This window comes from Miscanthus floridulus, unplaced genomic scaffold (genome assembly GCF_019320115.1).
Source record: "Miscanthus floridulus cultivar M001 unplaced genomic scaffold, ASM1932011v1 fs_439_1_2, whole genome shotgun sequence".
Classification (NCBI taxonomy): Eukaryota; Viridiplantae; Streptophyta; class Magnoliopsida; order Poales; family Poaceae; genus Miscanthus; species Miscanthus floridulus.
Window position 1 is genome coordinate 1 of NW_027096764.1, and position 22,821 is coordinate 22,821.

The 22,821-nt window shown below is 46.4% G+C and overlaps 1 protein-coding gene across 1 annotated transcript; it reads left to right on the forward strand.

Annotated features, from left to right (window-relative positions):
• The first annotated feature begins 1,461 nt into the window (after positions 1 to 1,461).
• On the forward strand, positions 1,462 to 3,292 carry LOC136531788 (AAA-ATPase At2g46620-like). Its single transcript, XM_066524435.1, has one exon. It carries the CDS (start codon positions 1,635 to 1,637, stop codon positions 3,204 to 3,206), a length of 1,572 nt encoding a protein of 523 aa, XP_066380532.1. The 5' UTR covers positions 1,462 to 1,634; the 3' UTR covers positions 3,207 to 3,292.
• Positions 3,293 to 22,821: the final 19,529 nt, after the last annotated feature.

Consider the following 22,821-nt stretch of genomic DNA (forward strand, 5'->3'; position numbering starts at 1 on the left):
TGCTGTGTCTCCTCCGAGACAAGCTCACGTCGGCGACTTTTCAGTTGAGGTGGCATGCGACGCATATTGACCACGTTGCTTTTGGGGGCTTCCGAGTTGGGCGTAGTGGATGGGTGGTAAGAACTGTTGTTGGGCTCGTTGAGCTAGTGTTTTCTTTTTTTTAAAAAAAAAGAAGAAAAATGTTCAAAGGAAACCTGCTGGAGTGCTGGTTCATGACTAGGAAACACACTTGTACGCAATGCATTTCTTTTGATATTTATAGCCGATGTGCTGTGCCCATTGCCACGGTCTAATCAAGTCAGCGATAGGGTTCAGGTGGAGCAATGGAAGAATATACCCGGGCCTGCCTGATGGCTGGGCGAGGAAATACTAGTTCGAAGAACGCTTCCTTTTTCTTAATTCCATTCCATGGCTGTTTTTAGCAGTTGCCATAAAAATGCACTCAAGTGTGTGTTGTCGAACAAAAATGTTCCTAAAATAACAAGCATGCAGTTTGACGCCGAGATTTAAGTTTAACATTTCTTTTTGCAAATATAATACGCGCTATACTATGTGAGCCCAGCAGAGAACGACGTGATCATCACAAAGAAAACCAGGCAAACTGGCAGTTGAGGAAGCAAACTTGATCGAAGATTGTTTTCAAGTTTTTTGACGGGAGGTTGACAGGTCATGGCATACGAACGCGTCCTAATCAGTATGTTCAGTAGGAGTAAGTACGTATCTTCTTTAAACGCCCTTCCAAAAGGACTGTTAGGGCAAGTGTGGAGTTTTTCCATTCGGTGTTGCTGATAGAATTAGAATCATATATCGCATCGAATCAGGCCGAAGCAACCATTATACTCCTCTAAACGATGATGATTTGGTATCCCAGCTCTTAATCTGGCAAATCTCCGGTAACAGCTAGCTCTGCCGTATTTGGCTGTATGTATCAATGTATGCCAGACGACACGTTTCTGATCACTAGCAAGTTGTTAACCACACGGCACGTCCAATCCACACGAGTCCGGAGTTCGCACCAAAGTTTCAAATCGGAATAATACCGCCGATCCGATGAGAAGATAAACTCGAATTACTTACACACAAACGCTGTCCTAAAAATTGACGGCAAGGCACTCGAGATTTTTGTGGCATTGGCACGTAGCAAGTTCAGGAACTCGTCAACCACCACCAGTGAGTCGTGACCTGTCCGTTCGGCTGGTCCAACCACACCGAACGCCTCCACCACTCCTGCACCGGTGCACCCGGACACGAACTCGCGCCGGCCGGATCGAACGAGTCCAAACCACTGGAAAGCCGATGCCGACCGACGAAACCACACGAATCCACCTCGGCTACGCCTACTACGCCCGCCTCTGCAGGCCGCGGCCTTCCGCTGCTCCGCCTTCTTTGACCCCGCGCACGCCACGTGCCCACGCCGCACCCGATCCGCGACCGCGACCGCACGACGAGTTCCCCTTTCCCCGTCTCGGGGCTGGGCGCCCTTAAAGCAACATTCCGATCTCCTCTCCCCTCTACTCCGCTCGCCGAAACAGACGAACCGACGTGATCGGATCAAAAGCAGGAGGCAGCAACTGCCAACGGCGGGTTCCGTTCGCTACGGAGTAGGGAAGGGAAGGCCGGGGGCGCGCGCCGCGATGGGGCCGGACGGCGGCGGCGTCGGAGGGGTGATCGGGGCCCTGGTCTACGGGGCGCTGGCGGTGGTGGCGCTGCGGCTGGTGCTGTCGTACAAGTCGGCGGCGCACGCGCTGCGGCGGGCGTGGCGGTGGGCGGACGAGTGGGCGCAGGCGTACCAGTACTATGAGGTGCCGCGCCTCGCCGGGGACGGCGGCGGCGCGGAGAACCCGCTGTTCCGGAAGGCGGCGGCGTACGTGGCGTCGCTGCCGTCGCTCGAGGACGCGGACGCCGCCTGCGTGCTGTCGTCGGCGGCCAAGAGCAACGACTTCGCGCTGCAGCTGGGGCCGGGCCACACCGCGCGGGACGCCTTCCTGGGCGCGCGCCTCGCGTGGACCAACGCCGGGGACGGCCGCCTCGTGCTGCGCGTGCGCCGCCACGACCGCACACGCGTGCTGCGGCCCTACCTGCAGCACCTCGAGTCCGTCGCCGACGAGATGGAGGCGCGCCGCCGCGAGCTGCGGCTCTACGCCAACGCCACCGGCGATTGCGCGCCGCGGTGGACGTCCGCGCCCTTCACCCACCCGGCCACGCTCGACACGGTGGCCATGGACCCGGACCTCAAGGCCCGCGTCCGCGCCGACCTGGAGAGCTTCCTCAAGGGCCGCGCGTACTACCACCGCCTCGGCCGCGTCTGGCGCAGGAGCTACCTGCTCTACGGCGCTCCCGGCACGGGCAAGTCCACGTTCGCCGCCGCGATGGCGAGGTTCCTGGGATACGACGTCTACGACATCGACCTGTCCCGCGGCGGCTGCGACGACCTCCGCGCCCTGCTTCTGGACACCACCCCGCGGTCGCTCATCCTCGTGGAGGACCTCGACCGCTACCTGCGCGGTGGCAGCGGCAACGGCGACGGCGAGACGGCGGCGGCGAGGACTGCGCGTGTGCTCAGCTTCATGGACGGGCTCTCCTCGTGCTGCGGCGAGGAGCGCGTGATGGTGTTCACCATGAGCGGAGGCAAGGACGGCGTGGACCCGGCCGTGCTGCGGCCGGGGCGGCTCGACGTGCACATCCACTTCACCATGTGCGACTTCGAGGGATTCAAGGCTCTGGCAAGCAACTACCTGGGGCTCAAGGACCACAAGCTGTACCCGCAGGTGGAGGAGGGGTTCCACGCCGGCGCCCGCCTCAGCCCCGCCGAGCTCGGCGAGATCATGCTCGCCAACCGCGGGTCCCCGAGCCGCGCGCTCCGCACCGTCATCAGCGCGCTGCAGCACGTGGCGCCGTCACCGTCGTCAGCGCAGCCGCAGCGGACCAGCACCGCCGCGCGGCCGCCGAGGCTGACCTCGAGATTGTCCGGGCACCTCGACGGGGCGAGCGCTGCGGCGTCGGAGGAGGCCAGCACGGCGGAGCATTCGCCGCGGGGCGGGGGCGGGGGAGGTTTCGCCAAGGACGCGCCGATCAGGGAGATAAAAAAGCTCTACGGTCTGATCAAGTACAGGAGCCGCAAGGACGCCGGCGTCGTGCCGGTGGACGACAGCGCGGCGTCGCCGAACGGGCGGGGCAGCGACGTTAGCTCCGAGAAGGACCGGTGATTTGTTATTCGGGCTTTGTTCTTTTTCTTTTCCGGTTTTCACTTCTGATAATGATTTCTAAGTACAAATTTCTTGTTTATTCGAAACGTCGGGGCTGTACATTGTAATTGTAAGTAATCTTGTAGCAGTAGGGGCTTTCTTGTTACTCCAGATCCAGAAACCGTGTTCATCTGAAACGCATCCAACTGTGCGGCAGTAAACAAGCTCACACAATCGGTCTGTTCGCTGGTTGGTTTCTGACTAGTTTGAACTGGCTGGTGCTGGTTTATTGTGAAAGAAAAATACTGTTGGCTGGTTGGTTTGGGCTGGTCGAAGCTGAATGTTCAAAGGTAACGGCATATTCGCAATTTCGCATGCTACGTGACATCTGAATTGCGGGCATGAGCCCAATTGACATTTTGGTGACATCTTACGAAATATACTCAGGTGCAGTAGAACAGCAAATTCTCAACAACGACTAACAACCAGGACAGCATATTTGTTAGATTGATTGTAGTTAAAGTATTTCGTTACAAAGTCAAAGATCTTTGTTTTTTTAACCCCAAAAGAACATAGATCTGGATTAAATTTGAACTGACTGAACAATTGTTCTATATATAAAACACCATACTACATCGACCCATAGACCATAGTCGTGGACTCGTGGCAAGTGTCAACTGTAATCTGGCTGGTACAAGCGGTCCACACGACGACAAGCGGGCAGTACCAAGTGTGGAACTCCCAATCCGCCATTAGTTTCCAAACATCGTGGTCTGCACTTTGTACCAATCTCTGTCACCGAGCTCGCATTAACCTGGACCACCGCCGCTGGTCCGTCCCGGCCCCCTCGCCGGCCGGGCGGCCGGAGCGCGGCCGTCGGCAGCTTCGGGACAATCGGCGCCGATTCCTTTTGCCACCATCCAAATTCTCCACTGCGATTTGATTAAGCACCGGGCTGGCTGGCTGCGGTTGCGACCTCGCCATCACACCGCTTTCAGGTGTTAGCCCGCGTCCGCTTCGATTCCGGTTCGCGCTTAAAATATAGCCGGACACGCGCGATTACGCGGTGCCAAACAATGCGATGAAGCAAAGACATCCATTATTAAAAAAAAAAGTGTTTGGGCTAAGCGGCTGGTGATGATGATTAGGGGCATGGTTCCGCGAGCTAATGATGTGCCTGCCAGGCACTTGTTTGCTGCATGTTGTTATTGTTGTTGCACGTACTCCTACAGCTTATTATCTGTGCCGTTTGGAGGAATGTTCACTGATTTGGTTCACAAGGTGTGGAGCAAGGATCAGCCGCCGCCGCACAGCACAGCACCTGCAGAGCCCAGCTAGTTCCAAGGTGTGGAGCAAGGATCAGCCGCCGCCGCACAGCACAGATGTCCTATCGCTGTTCCAGCTTTGCAAGATGAACTGGACGGGGGTTGGAGCCTTGGAGGAGGAGGACAGTGGGCGTGGCCTCTGCTTCACAATCACAGGATGGGTGCCTGGATGCCTGCTCATCGTCCTTCAATCGGTGCGGTCGCATTACTCCTACCATCCGAATTCATATCAGATTTCTCCCAGCGTGTATAATTGATCTTTTTTTTTCATTTTCCTATGATACGGTGTTGACGAACTGACTTAAGAAGATGAGGATGCCGTCGTATGCAGTAGTCCTACTGCTAGTATATATTCTAACGCAAGATTTCAACGTAAGAACACCGTCAGCTTGTTCATTTCGGTTGGATTGGCTTATAAGTCCATAGCTGAAAATACTGCTGTCTGATTTGGTGCGAGAGAAAAACACTATTAACTTGCTGATAAGGCAAGGGGCAGTTACATGCCGGCGGCTGCATAATTTCCGGCACCGCACCTCACACCTGAACTCAGCACAACAAAGCCACAGGTACAGTCAGTCACGGTCGTGCGTGTCAAGGATACGGGCCCGGCGAGTCTGTGCCGTGAAACGGAAGCAATTCCAGGCTACGGCGGCGTTCTCCTGTCCGAAAGTTTTTGCGAGCACGGAAGGGAAGGGACTCTCCGGTGCTAGACTTTTTTTTTTAAAGAAAGGCGATAAGAGATTTGCCGGATTTTCTTTAGACAAAAAAAAAACAAATTAAAAAGTTGCAAGCACACAACTGGAGCCGAAGCTCATCGCCACCAAGGCAACTCGGCCAGGAACCCGACTAGCTACCAACCTGAAACTCCACCTGAAGCCTAACAAGAGCCTTTTACATGTTTGCCATTATAAAAGATTCGAGCCTATTCTGCATTACGCTATATTTTTTTTTTGTCTGTCTTTCACGTCGTTCCGTCTATTTTTGCATATTACGGTGTCAAACTGCTGTATAAAAAATCCAAACTGACCTAGGACCCTAGGTCTGAACACTACGCAAAAAAAAAAAAAAAAAAACACACGCACGGACGGGTTAGTGGCCAGGCACGCTTGTGAGGTGGGGCCTCTGGTGCCGGCCGGCGTCGAGCGTCCCCAGCACGATGGTGGGCTGGGAGGGGTCGCGCATGCAGCCACACCCGCCCGAGGAGGTCGCCAGCGCCGGTGCCGACGGAGTCGAGAAGTGCGCAGTGGCCACGAGCACCAGCAGGAGCTCCCGGAGGCACAGGGACGCAGAGCGCAGCAGCAGGCGAGCTCCGGTCCGGACGCGATCCGGCCACCGCGAACGGCATGCGTGAGCTCCTACCGCCACGGCGACCATGCCGTGGTACAACCGAACGGCCGCGCCGTGGGCATTGGCGCGCGCAAGCCCCGTGAGGATTGAGGTCCAGGCGACGACGTCCTGGTGCGGCATTTCATCGAACAGGGCTTGCGCGGCGGCGCCAGCGCGAGCCAGCTTGGCGTAGGCATCGACGAGCGAGTGAGCGAGCTCCGTCGCAGCCACCGCGGGCGCAGCAGGACCGGCGCATCTAGGCGCGGCCGTGCACGGGGCTTTGGCGTGGCCAGGCGCAGGCCAACGCGGCGAGACGAGCGGGCCCGGCAGCCCCTCGGCGAGGCACCCCTGGGCGTGGAGGTGCCGGTCCGGCCACCCCCGGCTGCTGGCGGGGCGAACCAGGCCAGCCCCGGCCGCCGCCGCCGCCCCTGGCCGCGAGCAGGCAGCCCAGGCCGGCCGTTGCCACTGCCCGGGCCATGGGCCCCACGCGGTCTGGCTGGTGGTGGTAGCCGCAAGCCGCGTGCTCTTCCAGCTTGGCATGGCAAGCCCAGATCCTCAGGCCTCAGCTTAGCGCTACTCTTCTTGAGGAGGAAGAAGGCGTGGGAGTCGCTGACAGCTTGGCCCACCCGGCGGAGAGAGAAAGAGGCAGACGAGGAGGTTATGAGAGAAGGGCAGTTTAGACGTTTTTATTGGCGGGACCCACGTGTTAAAACTGGTAAACGACAAAAACCAGATGGAATGGCTTAGGAGGGAAAAAAATGTCATGGTATATAAGTGCATTCGAACTTTTTAGTGATACATAGGTCGCTGCCATCTTTTATAATGGCACACATATAAAAGGCCTCTAACAACAATGATAGTAAAAACAAAGAAACAAAAAGGAGCCCTGTCCAGGCCCTCAGAACCAAACCAAGGCCCAGTTTAGATCCAAAAAATTTGGCAAAATGAGCACTGTAGCGTTTTCGTTATTATTTGGCAATTAGTGTCTAATCATAGTCTAATTAGGCTTAAAAGATTCGTCTCGTGGATTTCGTCTAAACTGTGTAATTAGTTTTATTTTTATTTATATTTAATACTTCATGCATGCGTCCAAAGATTCGATGTGACGGGGAATCTTGAAAAATTTGGCATTTTAGGAGGTAACTAAACAGGCCCCAACTGCAGAAACGCCCCCAACAGTGCTCTTGTTGTGATCCAACATTAGATGTATTTGCCAACTGGTATTGCATCAGATCTTCCTTGCAAAGCATCGCCACTTGATCAATCTGCATAACGTTGTTATGAAAAGTTCTTCTATTGCGCTTCTTTCATATGTTCCACCAAAAATAGATGATAATTCCATCAAACTTCCTTCGCTGATCTTTGTCAATTTTTGCTCGACACTTATGCCAGTAAGTATGCAGGGATCCCGTCAAACCCACACTGTCAACCACCGAGAGGCCTAGCCATCGCTTTATGATGGTCCAAACTTGTTTTGTGAATATGTAGTCCTTGCAAAGGTGCGTCGGTGTTTCCGGATCAATACCACAAAGCTTGCATATTGGGTCGTTCGGCCAGTTTCGTTTCGCTAAATTATTCGTAGTTAAGATTTTTTTATGCAGCAACGTCCAAGCAAAAAATCTGCATTTGGGCTCTATCTTTGCTTTCCAAATCGGAATGAGTTTTAGCTTGCTAAATGTGCCTATGAATTGGATGCCATAGGCACTTTTGGTTGTATACTCTCCATCTGTAGTCCAGCGCCAACGAATGCTATCATCCACATCATCTTGCAACTGGATTTGGTTCACTTCTTCCCATAGGCTGGCATATTTCTTTATTTCCTGTGGCGTGACTAACAGAGTGATGTGCGATATCCATCTATTGTTTTCAAGCGCCTTTTCACTGTTATGGTTTTCCTTCTGGATTTCTTGAACAACATTGGTGCAATAGCTTTCGATGTTCGCCCATTAATACATGATGACATCCAGAACTTGGCCATGCTACCATCTCCTAATGTCACCACTGTCGATGCCGTGAAAAGCTCCAGTCTTGGCCATCCACCGGAAGATCAAGTTTGTTCCATGCTCTATCCCGATGTTTCCATTGGTACCATAACCAACGTAGTCTTAAAGCTCTTGAGAAGCGGTTGAGGCCCAGTACCCCTAAACCTCCTTTGTCCTTTGGTCTTCACGTCGTCGACCAGTTGATGATGGAATGCCCACCATAAACCTTATCTGGTGTCTCTCCCCTCCATAGGAAGCTTCTCCTCAAACGATCAATACTTCTAATTAACCACTTGTGTTTAGGGAAAGCAGTCATATGGTAAATCGGTTGAGATGAAAGCACCGTTTTTACTAGCATCTCTCTCCCGACTATGGATAAAAGCCTGCCTTTCCAGCCTGGTAGTCTTGCCCCTATTTTGTCAATCAAAGGTTGGACCTCTATCTTATGCAGTTTCCGCAGCTGTAGAGGGAGGCCTAAGTATCTACTAGGGAAACTACATATCTTTCCAGGGAAATTTTGCAGTAACTGCGAAACTGCTGTGTTGTCCAATCTTATAGGAAATATTTCAGTCTTGGAGATGTTGATCTTGAGCTTTGAACAATCCCCAAAAAATGCAGTAACCTGAGTAGGTTGTCAAGCTCTGTGTTTGTTGGGTAAGCGAAAATGGCTGCACCGTCCGCGTGCAGAGAGCACCGCAAGGTCACTACTTTGGGCAGTACCAGGTTTAATATTCCTCTTTATGCGGCCTTGTCGATGATACGCTGAAGCAGATCGATAGCCAGGATGAACAAGAGGGGAGAAAGTAGATTCCCCTGCCTTAGCCCCCGAGCATGCTTGGTACCTTGCGTCGGCTCCCCATTGATCAATACTTTTGATGATGCCATTCCTAGAAGGGCTACAATCTAGTCTCTCCATTTTATGCTAAAACCCAGAGGCCCCAGCACCTCAAGAAGGAAACTCCAACCTATGGAGTCGAAGGCCTTTGATATATCTAATTTAATAAACAAGGCCGGTCTTTTCTTTCTATGCAAAAGTTGGATAACGCTTTGTGCGTAGATAAAATTGTCATGAATACATCTCTTCTTGATGAAAGCATTTTGAGCATTTGACACTAGGGAGTTCATGTGGGGTGTCAGTCTATTTGCTAAAATTTTTGTGATGATTTTGGCAACGCTATTGATGAGACTTATGGGTCTATAATTAGAAAGTGATGTTGCATCTTGTGTTTTGGGCAGCAGGACGATGTTTGCTTCGTTGATTAAGTTCAATCTTGTGGTCTGGTGGTTGTTAAAGCTCATGACAGCTTGAAACAAATCTCCTTTAATAATTGACCAACATTTTTTATAGAAGATTCCTATGAAGCCATCCGGACCCGGTGCTTTTTCAGCCGGCATGTCTTTCACCATAGTTTCTAATTCATGTTTAGTAAATGGTGCATCCAAGTCTTCGAGGTCATGAGGAGCATATCCTAATTCACTCCAGTTGATGGCACTTGTTCTTGTAGAAGTTGCTCCTAAAAGATTTGAGAAGTGAGAATGTGCAAGCCTTGATTTATTTTCTTGTGAGACCACTAGGCCTGAATCTCCATTGAGTGCACTAATATAAGTTTTCTTCTTCCTCATATTGGCATGCAGCTGGAAAAAATGTGAGTTTGTGTCCCCTTTGCGAATCCAAGTGAGCCTCGAATGTTGTCAAGCCCGTGCTTTTGGCATCGCTGCTATCCCAAGTGCCTTTGTCTTGACGTATTTCTTGAACTGGATCTCCTCTGATGTTAGATCTCTCGACTCTTGCGCCCTTTCTAGGTTTGACAAAACTATATTTAGAATGGCCCACGTTATCTTATAGCTTCCCAACTATTTTCATCTCTAGTTCTTCAAGGCTTTGGCCGTGCGTAGAAGTTTGACGTGTAAGCGCAAAATGTTGTCCTGAGTGTCCACCGTTGTGTTCCATGCTTCTTGAACCGTCTCGAGAAATCCGGGCATGTTCGTCCAGTAAGATTCGAATCTGAAACCTTTATAGAATTGCAGTGCCACGTCTCCCTGGAGGAAGAGAGGGCAGTGGTCTGAACCGAGTGATGCTAATGCTTATAAGTAGGTTCTTGGAAAATTTTCAAGGCAATCCATCGAGGCAAACATGTGGTCTATCTTTGTCATTGTAGGCGTTTGTTGATCATTACACCAGGTGAACTTTTTCCCTTGGATATTAATTGGTGCAAGCTCAAGATCATCCATGGTGTTTTTGAAACTATTGAGCAATGTTGATTTTTTAACAATTTTTGTAAACTAATTTTAAATCTAACAATGTTTTATTTTTCCCCCAAAACTAACACTTTTGGCCATGCCTATTGCCATGGCGTGGCGAAACGTCTGTGCCGCGCCATGCATGGTGGCGCAGTGGGAGGATGACATGGCGTCGTCGTGGCAAGGTCTGACGCGCCACCCATCTTGGCGTGGCTGTGACGCGCCAGTGCTGGTGGCGCGTTAAGGGCCAGTAAAAGCCCACGACGCCCCCACTGCGCCCGCCCTCGCCCTCGACCCTAGCGCACGCCATCGCTGCCTGCGCCATCACCATTGGCTCCACCCAGTGCCACCATCGCCAGGGGCCGTCACTGCCGTCAGGCAGCCGACCGCCAGGCGCCGCCGTCGTCGACCGCCTACACCTCGCCAGTGTTGAGGTGCCAGCGCCAGTGCCGCCTCGCCAGCGTCGCTGGTCGGTGAGGCCACCAGCGGCCATCTCCTTCGGCTTGGATGACCCCAAAAGGTCCCCGCTTGTCAAGGTAGCTCCCTCTCTCAATTTCTTGTTATTATGAATGTTATTTTAGTTAGGGTTAGTGATTTAGGATAGTTAAGGTTAGTGATTTAGTATAGTTAGGTTAGTGAATTTGTTTATTTAGGTAGGTAGTTTTTAGGGTTTAGGTCATGTGTTGTAGTACAGTTAAGGTTTGGTTAAGTAGTTAGGGTTTAGGTTACTGTTAGTTAGGACTTTGGGTTTAGGTTATGCTACGAGAGGATACGACGAACACATGTATGGAGGGGGAGAATTTAACGAGACCCATGGCAGGAATCTTTGCTCTGTTTGTAAAGAACTTGGTCATAATGCTAGTAGGCATAGAAGACGAGGGCAACATGTCCATACATAGAAGCTGCTTATTTTCCTAGTGAAGTTGTTTAATATGTCTGTTAATGTTACTTTGAATATATACATGTGCTTTCATATTGTGTTCCTATTGCATAACAAGTAGTTTAAATTTTGCAATGCTACATAATGTTAATTTGAATATTGTTAATTTGAATACTCTAACCCTTTATTTATCAATTTATAACAGGATGGCCCCTCACACGTAGCACCAGTTGTACCCTCTTCTTGAGGTGGAGTACGACAACCCGCACCGAGCACACTTCTTGACTGACATTGACGTAGAGATGCCCTTGCCTCCTTTGAGGCCCCACACGCACACCAGGACGCACCAGTGGGACGAGCGTTACGCATCATACATACGGCGTGCCGGCTTCCTCGAGCTTGTCCGTGTTGTCAACTATGGTCTTTCACCCCTTAACCCAGCACTACTTACTGCAGCTGTAGACAGGTGCGAGTGACTTCATTGTACGTAAACATTTTTATAACAAATTTGAGGTAACTAATAGTCGTTCTATTCTTATAACAGGTGGAGGCCTGAGACCCACATGTTCCACCTACCTTGCGGTGAGATGACCTTGACCATGTAGGACATGAAGTCTATCTTTGGCCTTCGGTTGGGGGGACTTCCAGTGATAGGTATAGTTGACAACAATCACTGGAGGGAGCTGGTGGCTCAGTTCACTGGCTTTCTTCCACCGGACAATGAGGTTTCTAAGAAAAATAAGTGAGCAATTCAAACCTATTTAATACTTGCATTGCTTTCCTGCAGCCATCGGATCTCATTTTCTTTGGTGAATTTCAGGAAAAGTTCCGATGTTTCGTCGTCGTGGATCATAGAGCGCTTTGATTATTTGGACCCATAGGCTGTTGAGGCTTAGATCGACAGGTTCGCTAGAGTGTGGCTCTGGCACTTTCTTGGTGCTTTCCTATTCCTAGACGTCTCGGACAACACCATCAGCTAGATCTTTCTTGACATACTATGCCAGTCGTGGGTTAACATAGCGGCGTATAGCTAGGGCAGTACAGTCCTGGCATGGACGTATCGACAGCTATGCATTGTCTGCCATCGCACCTTAGGGTATGAGAACCTTGGGGGTTGCTCCTACCTACTCTAGGTTTGGTGTTGAGAACGATGGCCCGTTAGGAGGCCCCTTGTTACTAGTTTCCCTATAAGTACTTCGGTTCACTATATTCTTCGAGGAAGTTACATATGATGAAATTATTAATGGCTAATTCATTATCATGTTCAATGCAACATTGGAACAGGCAGGATACACTGCATATAGCTCTGTATATCTAGACACAAGCAGAGTTAGTTAGAGGAGATGCGAGGCGCAAGTATAGGGAGTACATGGACTGTCTCGATGTCCTGACACAGCATCAGGTTACGCTCTCTTTACTATCATACATGTGACTTATTCGATGTACACTATATCACAACCTAACTCAATTACAAAATGTTCAGGTGCATTGGTGTCCTTGGGATGCTCCAGAGCTCTAGGACTGTTTGAGTCCTATAACTAGGGATGAGTCAGACGAGTATTGCTGTAATGTCCCTATTATTTTCCTCCACGTGGTCGAGATTCACTTGCCCATCAGGGTTTGCAGGCTGTTTGGAAGAATGACAGGCTACCCACCACCGCTTTACTCCACCAACCAAGAATTGCACGGGTTCGTTATCGATTAATAACAAATGTACAAGTCAGAGGTGTGTATGGTACAACTAACGATCATTTTGTTGTAGGTATGTTCGCAGGAAGAGGTACAAAAAGTGTTAAAAATAAAAAAATCGCAATGTTAAATTGATGCGAGAATTATTTTTGTCTTCGGCTCAGTAGATTAGATTGAAATCTCCTAGAAGCAACAACGCTGGGAGAAGGTGTTGTCTCAGCTCCATAAGTTCCTGCATGAAGAGGAATTTATCTGGGTCTGCCTAGGGCCCATAGAGGCTCCATAGTGCTAGACTTTTGGGGAACCCATTGCCATGATGTGCACACAAGACAAAAGGCCTTCCGTGTGAAGCTGAAGCTCAGATCCCATCATGATCGTCCCTAGCACAAAATGGTCTAGCCTGCGCGGCCCGATTAGCAGTCCGATAGCGTGATTGGTTTTCATGCCCCCCTGAGTCTTAGCTCGCCAAATCGTCATCATCTTGTTCCCTGGCCAAAAGCAAAAGGGTAGGCCAACGGTGAATTAGGGCAGGGCATCAAGGCCATGGCCATTCATGAGGACAATTAAGCTTTGGCATGGACTGTAATACAAACAGTTCTGGTGCATATCCAAGGTGTAAAGTTTTAGGATGTCACTAGGGTGTTACATGGGGTGTCGTATGGGTGTTCGAATACTAATAAAAAAACCAAATTATAGAATCTGACAGTAATCCATGAGATGAATTTATTAAGCCTAATTAATCTGTCATTAGCACATGTGTTACTGTAGCACCACGATGCCAAATCATGGACTAAATAGGCTTAAAAGATTCATCTCGTAAATTAGTCGCAAACTATGCAATTAATTATTTTTTAGTCTATATTTAATACTCCATGCATGTGTCCAAATATTCGATAGGATATAAAGTAAACTTTAGAGGAAGAAACTAAACAATGCCTGATAGATGATGATATGCGTACAGTACCCTAGGCCTGGACTGGCGTGATGTGACAGATGCATCACAGATATCGACTATTTCCCTGGCGCAGAGCTCAGGGCTTCTCCAACGCAGTGAGCTAGCGTGCTGCCCCAACCACCACGTAGGCAACGAGTGTTCCATGTCACAGAGATGGTAGTCTTGCAAGGTGTTAGAGGATCCTATAGGAGAGGCGATGATCTCATCTGATGAAAAGCAGAGGAAGAAATCAGAGTGAGCGTTGCAGCGATGGAGCGGCACACAGCGGCTCCAACCCTCGAGACCACTCCTGGTTCACGCGTTTTCTACCACAACAAGCGGGAAACTCCAATCTCTACGCGCTCATTTCTATTCCCCCGAAGTCGCATCTGCTTCCTTCTTGCTTTTTCGCCGCCGTCGCTGCTGCTACCCATCGATTCGTCCTCCATGCCTCTCCTGCTGCGAAGGAGAGTCATCAAGATGTCGACATCCCTGTGATCTGACTCTTCGTCTAGCCACCACTCATTGCCAAACTCTGCAGGTTCGTTGGTGTCTAACCCTAGGTGATTTTTAGTTATATATGCATTCGTTTCCTTGCCTGACTTGAGTGATTCCCCATCAAAATCTATGAATATTTATTATCTTTCACTGAATTGCAATGGGTTATTGTCGATCTGGTTGTTTTCTAAATTTTTTTTGGAAGATTCAAAGAAACCCCAAATGTTGGCTGGACAGATGAGTTTGATTAATTATTTAGTTTGGGTAAGTTCATTCATGATAGAAATATGAGATTAGATTACAGTAATATGATGTCCAAAGATCAAACTAATCTATGATTTTTTTATTGTTCATGGTTCCTAAAACTTATGGAACAAAACAACACTTTTTGGTGATTAGAATGTCTATTATTGAACTACAGTACATTCATAGGTAGTAGAATACTCATGCAGCTCATGCTGTTAATGATTGGTGTTTTTTTCTTACCATGTATAGTTGTTTGGCTCATACCTTTTCTTATCATGTATAGCTGTTTTCTAGTGAGTACTGGTAGAGAAAGATGCTATTTTTCTTGAACTACAATTACAGTAGTAGTACTGAATCATGTTGTCCATTGCTTATGAAACATTTAATCTTCTAGAATTATTATTATTGTTACATACTTCTAACATGATTTATCCATTTTCCTACCTTGTTGTACTATTGTTTCTTGCTCAATCACAATGGAGTATCGTCCAAGAGGTGGTTTCATGAACTTTCTTCAAGGTGTGGATGGTGCTACAATCTCAACCTTCGGACCATCCTTGCACCCACAGCATCCTGCCTACCAAGCGCATCACTTTCCTATGCCATATACTCATTTCATGGGACCACCACCACCACCTAGCAATACACATAGCTCCCCATTGGCCTCTGATTCTAGGAGCGAGTCCAACTGAAAGCTCTAGTTTGGTTTTGGTGAATTAATGAAACCCTAAGTGCTAACCTAGTTTATCAAAGTAATTCTGAGACAGGTAGCACTACTCCAAGTGATGAAGCAAATGAAGATTATGACATGATGATGGTGATGGCATGGTGATGATCAAATATTTAGACTTGGAAAAGAAGAAAGAAAAACAAAAGGCTCAAGGCAAAGATGAAACTTGATAGGAGCCTTTTCGTTTTGGTGATCGAGACACTTAGTGAGTGTGATCACATTTAGGATCGATAGCCGTACTATTAAGAGGGGTGAAACTCATATCGAAATGCGGTTATCAAAGGGCCACTAGATGCTCTAACTCATTGCATACGCATTTAGGATCTAGTGGAGGCTAACACCCTTGAAAACATTTGTGAAAATATACTAACACATGTGCACAAGGTGATACACTTGGTGGTGTTGGCACATTTGCAAGTGAGAAGAAGTTAGTGAAGAAAAGGAGTTGAATACGTAGGTCACGGGGTGACCAAACGCGTCTGATATAGATACCAGACGCATCCGGTATTTTGGCCAAGTGCGACAGAGTTCATGAGGTGACCGGACTCTCAGTCATAGCAGCAACCGGACGCTGAGCAATCACTGTTTAGTGTCCGGTCGAGGTGACATGGGGTCCGGGTGTTGGTCTAGTGAGGACCGAACATAGGGGTGCGTCTGGTCGGCCACACCGGACGCGTCCGGTCATAGTTGAGCAGCTATGGGATCTCTCTGGACTCGACCGAATGCTGCCTCTCCTACATCTGGTCGGTCACACCGGATGCGTCTGATCGTAGTTGAGCGGCTCTAGAAGCTCTCTAGACTCGACCGGATGCTGCCTCTCCTGCATCCGATCGCTGTGGAGCGGATAGCCATTGGGAACGAATGGCTAAACAATTTGAAAGGGGACACATGGTGGTCAGGCTATGATCAGACGCAGCGATCGGACGTGTTTGGTGCACATGAGTGGTGCGTCCAGTCATCCCGTAGTCAGTCCAATAATTGAGCCAACGGCTCTATTGTTGGGGGTGTCTATAAATATTGCTTGGTTGGCTTTAGCTCACTCTCTTAGCCATTTGCATTGATATAGCAACCTTGTGAGCTTAGCCAAAGCCCTCCCACTCATATCCATCATTGATTCAACATCTTTATGAGATTGGGAGAGAATCCAAGTGCATTGCTTGAGTGATTGCATCTAGAGGCACTTGGTGTTCATGTTTCGCTGTGGGATTCACTTGTTACTCTTGGTGGTTGCCACCACCTGGATGGCTTGGAGCAGCGAGGATCATTGAGCGAAGGTTAGTGATTGTCTTCGGCTCCGATCACTGTGATTGTGAGGGGTCTTGTGCCTTCTCTGGCGGAGTGCCGAAAGGTAACTCTAGTGGATTGCTCATGTCATTGAGTTACCTCACTTGTGGGTAGGTTCTTGCGGTGTCTAGTTGTGTGGACGAGGTTCGTGCAACACCTCTTTGCCATCGAACCACCAAATGTTGGTCAACACAATAGGGACTAGCGTGCTGGCAAGCACGTGAACCTCAGGAGAAAATTTTGATTGTCTTTTGTCCGTTGGTATTCTCCCAGTGATTGATTTAGTATTCATCTTGTGATTGGTTCACTCCTCTACACAGCGGTACAATCACCTTACTTACTCATTTACATACCCGTAAACTAGTTGTAGTAAGCTCTTTAGTGTAGCTAGAATTGAGAGCTTGCTTTGTAGCTTAAGTTCATCTAGTGGAGCTCTTAGTGAGTAGTGACTTAGTAAATTGTATGTCTAGTGATCATAGTAACTAGAATTATTGGATAGGTGGCTTGCAACCCTTGTAGAGCTAGAGCAAGTTCGCTTTTCGCTATTTGTCATACTAATCAAATTGCTCTAGTTGATTTATAGATTTTTTAATAGGCTATTCACCCCCCTCTAGTCATATTAGGACCTTTTAAGTGGTATCAGAGCTGTGGTCACCGTTTGATTAAAGGCTTAACAACCTCGGTGTCAAATTATGGCTCAAGTTGTATTCAACCATGTGGGAGGGGGGCAAACCACCGTTCTTTGATGGCACATGCTATGATTATTAGAAGAGAAAGATGAGGATGTATCTTGGTTCAATCAATAATCAAGTATGTGATGTGACCAAGAGTGACTATGCTATCATTGATCCCAACAATCTCACCAACCAAGACAAGACCAACAAGCAATGTAATACAATGGCTCTTAACACCATATACAATGCCATTGATTCCAAGATGTTTGAGCAAATTAAGGTTTGTGAGAGAGCTAATGAGGTGTGGAAGAGATTGGAGAAAACATATGGGGCACATTAACGGTGAAGAGTGCCAAGTTGTACATCTCAAGGACAAGTTGATAAGCTTCAAGATGAAGGAAGATGAGAGCATTCTAGAGATGTTCCATCAATTGCAAGTGATTGAAAATGACTTAAGGCCTTGGAAGAGAAGATCAATGATTATGATGTCTCTCAGCGGTTCTTGATGTGCTTACCTCTAAGATTGAAATGTTGAGATTGCTTATCATAAGAGGAGGATTGAAGGAGATTACCCATAACCAAGTACTAGGTGATGTCATGACACAAGAGACATACCATGTGAAAAGGGAGGGGGTTGACAAGGATGACAAGAAGGAAGATGAAGACAAGAAGAAAAAGAGTGTAGCATTCAATACTAGCTCATTATCCAAGAACAAGGGCAAGTCCAAGAAAGAATCAAGCGATGATGATGATCTTAGTGATATTGATGATGAAGCTATGGCTCTCTTTGTGTGCAAGATGGGCAAATTCATAAAGAAGAAGGGCTATGGTGCAAGAAAGAGAAGAGATCACATCAAGAGCAAAGAATATATGAGAAGATGCTACAATTGCAAGAGTCCCAATCACGTTGTAGCAGATTGTCCCTACAATAGTGACAATGATGAGGATGAGAAGAAGAAGCACAAGAAGGTCAAGAAGGAGAAGAAGGAGAAGAGGATGACCTTCCAAAAGAAGAAGAAGGGTTGAGGTTATGTGGTCACATGGGATAATGATGGCTCTTTGGATAGTGATGGCTCTAGTGATGATGGCAAGAAATCTATCAAGAAAGCACTAACAAGTATCGCCATCAACAACAAGCCCTCCTTCTTCGACACTCCATCGTCATGCCTCATGGCAAAGCCTACCAAGATAAAATATGATGTGAGTGATGATGTTGAATATGAAAGTGATGCTTGTAGGAGTGATGATGAGGAGTACACCAAGAAGGAGCTCATAGACATGTGTGAGCAAGTGCAGACTTGCTTTGAGATGAAGAGAAAGGAATGCAAAGGATTGAGCAAGAAAGTCAAATTTCTTGAGCAATCCATTGATGAGCTAAGTGACACTCATGAGAGGCTAATAGAAGCCCATGAGAAACTTGGCAAAGCTCACTCTAAGCTTAAAAAGGCTCACTCCTCTCTCATCAAGCAAGTCAAGATGGAGGATGTGAAGAAGGAGCAAGCGATTGTGTCATGTGATGTGGGACTAACATGTGATATTATTGATGAATCTTTTTATGAGTCCATTGTTGTTGCTCCCACTAACCCTTCTTATATCACTACTACTTCTACTTCACCTTTGAATGATGGTTTCACTTTTGATGCCTCATTAATGGTGAAAAATGAGACCCTCAAGATGGAGGTGAATGAGCTCACTCATGCCCATAGGCGATGCCCGCTTGCTAAAGTGCTTGGGTAGCCAAAGATTTTCTCTCAACAAAGAGGGACTAGGCTATACCCCTAAGAAAGGCAAGGCGGCCTTTGTCACTCCCAAAGCTTGCTTTGTAAAGGGCAATGGTTGGTTTTGCAATAGATGCAAGCAAGTTGGGCATATAGAGCAATATTGCAAGACTAACAAGAACAAGCAACCTAATGTATCCTCAATTAGATTTGATTATTGTTACATGCTTGTTAAGGGTGCCAATGGTGTGAAGGCTAAGTTTATTGATACACCAATTGTGGGCCCAAAGAAGAAGGTCATTTGGGTGCCAAAGACCTTGGTAACTAACCTTTAAGGACCTAAGCAAGTTTGGGTACCTAAAAAGAATTGATCTTTTTTGTAGGTTAATTATAAAGCTAGAGGAAGGCATTGGGTGCTTGATAGTGGGTGCACTCAACACATGGCTGGTGATCCAAGAATGGTTAATTCAATCAATGAAAATAAGAGCAATAGGATTGATAGTATCATATTTATTGACAATGGCAAAGGCAAGGTCAAAGGTCTTGGTAAGATTGCAATATCCAATGACTTGAGCATTTTCAATGTGCTACTAGTAGAGAGCTTGAACTTCAATCTATTATTGGTAGCTCAATTGTATGATCTTGGTTTCAAGTGCATATTTGGTGTGGATGATGTAGAGATCATAAGTGTAGATAGCTCAAACTTGATATTCAAAGGATTTAATATGAGAATCTATACTTGGTTGATTTCAATACTAGAGAAGCTCAATTGTCAACATGTTTGCTCACTAAGTCTAGCATGGGTTGGTTATGGCATAGAAGGCTTGATCATGTTAGAATGAAACAATTGAATAAGTTGATCAAGCATGACTTAGTTAGAGGCTTGAAAGATGTCACATTTGAGAAAAATAAGCTATGTAGTGCATGTCAAGCCGGAAAGCAAGTTGGTAACACACATTCTAAGAAGAGCATGATGAGCACATCTAAGGCATTTGAGTTGGTGCACATAGACTTGTTTGGACCAACCACATACACTAGCATTGGTGGAAACAAATATAGATTTGTGATTATGGATGATTTCACTAGATACACATGGGTGTTCTTTCATGTTGATAAGAGTGATGTGTTTGCAATCTTCAAGACATTCATCAAGAGAATTCATAATGAGTTTGAAACAACTATCTGGAAAGTAAGAAGTGACAACGGTAGTGAGTTCAAGAACTCAAGAGTGGAAGATTTGTGTGATGAGTTTGGAATTAGGCATCCATTTTTGGATAAGTACACTCCACAATCAAATGGCCTAGTTGAAAGAAAGAATAGAACTTTGATTGACATAGCAAGATCAATATTGAGTGAGTACAATGTGAGTCATTCATTTTGGGCCAAAGCAATCTATATGGCTTGCTACTATAGCAAACGACTCTATTGTCACCCTATGATGGAAAAGACACCTTATGAGCTATTGAATGGAAGAAAGCCCAACATAGCATACTTTCGGGTTTTTGGTTGTAAATGCTACATATTGAAGAAAGGCACTAGATTAAGCAAGTTTGAAAAGAAATGTGATGAAGGTTTCTTGCTTGGTTACTCCACTACTAGCAAGGCATATAGAGTTTGGAATTTGGCAAGTGGTACTCTTGAGGAGGTTCATGATGTGGAATTTGATGAAACAAATGGTTCCCAATAGGAAGATGAGAATCTAGATGTTGTGAGAGGCACTCAATTAGTCAATGCAATGAAAAACATGGACATTAGTGATATAAGACCTAGAGAGGTGATTGATGTTGAAGATGACAAGAATCAAGTGCTCTCTAACTCAAATGTACAAGCTAGTGGTTCTCAAGATCAAAGTCAATCAAGTGTGAGTGTTGACAAAGTGCAAGATCAACAACAAGTGGCTAGTTCATCATCTCAACCAAATGATCGATCAAATGCAAGCAATCAAGTGCATGTGCTCCAACCAACCAATGTCGCAAGAGATCATCCTTTGGACTCTATAATTGGTGATATTTCTAGAGGTATACAAACATGATCTAGATCGGCATCATTTTGTGAACATTTCTTATTTGTGTCATCCATTGAACCTAAGAAGATAGATGAAGCTTTTAAGGATGTTGATTGGATAAATGCTATGCATGAAGAGCTAAACAACTTTAAGAGAAATTAAGTATGGGAGTTAGTTGAGAGGCCTATGGATCATAATGTAATTAGAACCAAGTGGGTCTTTCGGAACAAGCAAGATCAAGATGGGATAGTAATAAGGAACAAAGCAAGATTAGTGGCTTAAGGTTACACTCAAGTTGAAGATCTTGATTTTAGAGAAACATATGCCCCAGTTGCAAGATTGAAAGCAATTAGGATCTTGCTAGCCTATGCTTGTGCCCACAATATCAAGTTGTGTCAAATGGATATGAAGAGTGCATTTCTCAATAGGTACATCAATGAGCTTGTGTATGTTGAGCAACCTCCCAGCTTTGAAGATGAAAAGAAACCCAACCATGTTTACAAATTGAGAAAGACTTTGTATGGATTGAAACAAGCACCAAGAGTATGGTATGAGAGATTGAGGGATTTCCTACTCTCTAAGGGATTCAAGATGGGAAATGTTGACACCACTCTCTTCACCAAGAAGCTTGGAAATGACTTGTTTGCATTGTAAATCTATGTTGATGATATCATATTTGGGTCAACCAATTAAGATTTTTATGAGGAGTTTGGCAAGATGATGGCAAGTGAGTTTGAGATGTCCATGATTGGAGAGCTTAGTTACTTTCTTGGTCTTCAAATCAAATAAATGAAGAATGGCATATTTGTGAGTCAAGAAAAGTACATCAAAGACATGCTCAAGAAGTTTGGAATGGATGATGTTAAAGCTATTAGTACATCAATGGGAATAAATGGAAGCTTGGATAGTTATGCTAGTGGCAACATAGTGGATCAAAAGATATATCGGTCTATGATTGGAAGTCTACTCTATGTGACTGCATCAAGGCCGGATGTGATGTTTAGTGTATGCATGTGTGCTAGATTTTAAGCCTCGCCAAGAGAAAATCATTTGAAGGTAACAAAGAGAATATTGAGGTACTTGAAGCATACATAAAATGTTGGATTGTGGTATCCCAAAGAAGCAAGATTTGAGTTAATTGGATATTCGAACTCTGATTATGTGGGATGCAAAGTTGAGAGAAAGAGCACATCGAGCACATGTCAACTATTGGAAAGATCACTTGTGTCTTGGTCATCAAAGAAGCAAAATAGTGTAGCACTTTCAACCGCCAAAGCAAATTACATTTCGGCTGGTAGTTGTTGTGCTCAATTACTTTGGATGAAGGCTACTTTGAGTGACTTTGGAATCAAGTTTAAGAAAGTGCCATTGCTATGTGACAATGAGAGTGCAATTAAGTTAACTAACAATCTTGTTCAACATGTAAGAACAAAGCACATTGATGTCCGCCACCATTTCATAAGAGATCACCAACAAAAAGGGGACATTTGCATTGAAAGTGTGGGCACCGAAGACAACTTGCTGATATCTTCACCAAGCCACTTGATGAGAAGAGGTTTTGCAAGCTAAGGAATGAATTGAACATACTTGACTTCTCAAATATGTGTTGATGCACCTCCATTATATGACATGCCTCTCCTTCGAGCAAAGTAAGGTAAAGTTGATTGGCATGTCATTCATCCATTGCTAAGGACTTGTTTAGTGCATCTAGTCATTCCTATCATGTCTTAGGTTCATTCATGAAAATCAAATGAATTTGATGCTTGTATGGTACCACTATTGCTTGTATACTTGAAATGATCTAGTGGTAGCATATGACATGTTTGTGGGCTTATAAACCTAGTGCTTAATCTAGAAAATAAGCTATAAGTGTTTAACTCAACATGGTGCATAATAACCCTCTTTTTGAGGTGTGAAGAAGCTTGTCCTTGGATCAATCTGAGTTAAATATCTTTCACAAGTGATCTAGATTGAACCAAATTGAGAAAATGATCCTCACTTCACATGGTTTCACCCCAACCTATCTAAAATTTGAGCTCTCCTTTTGTGCTAATTGTTGACAAAGGAGAGAGAAAAATTCACAAAGATAGTAAGATAGGGGAGC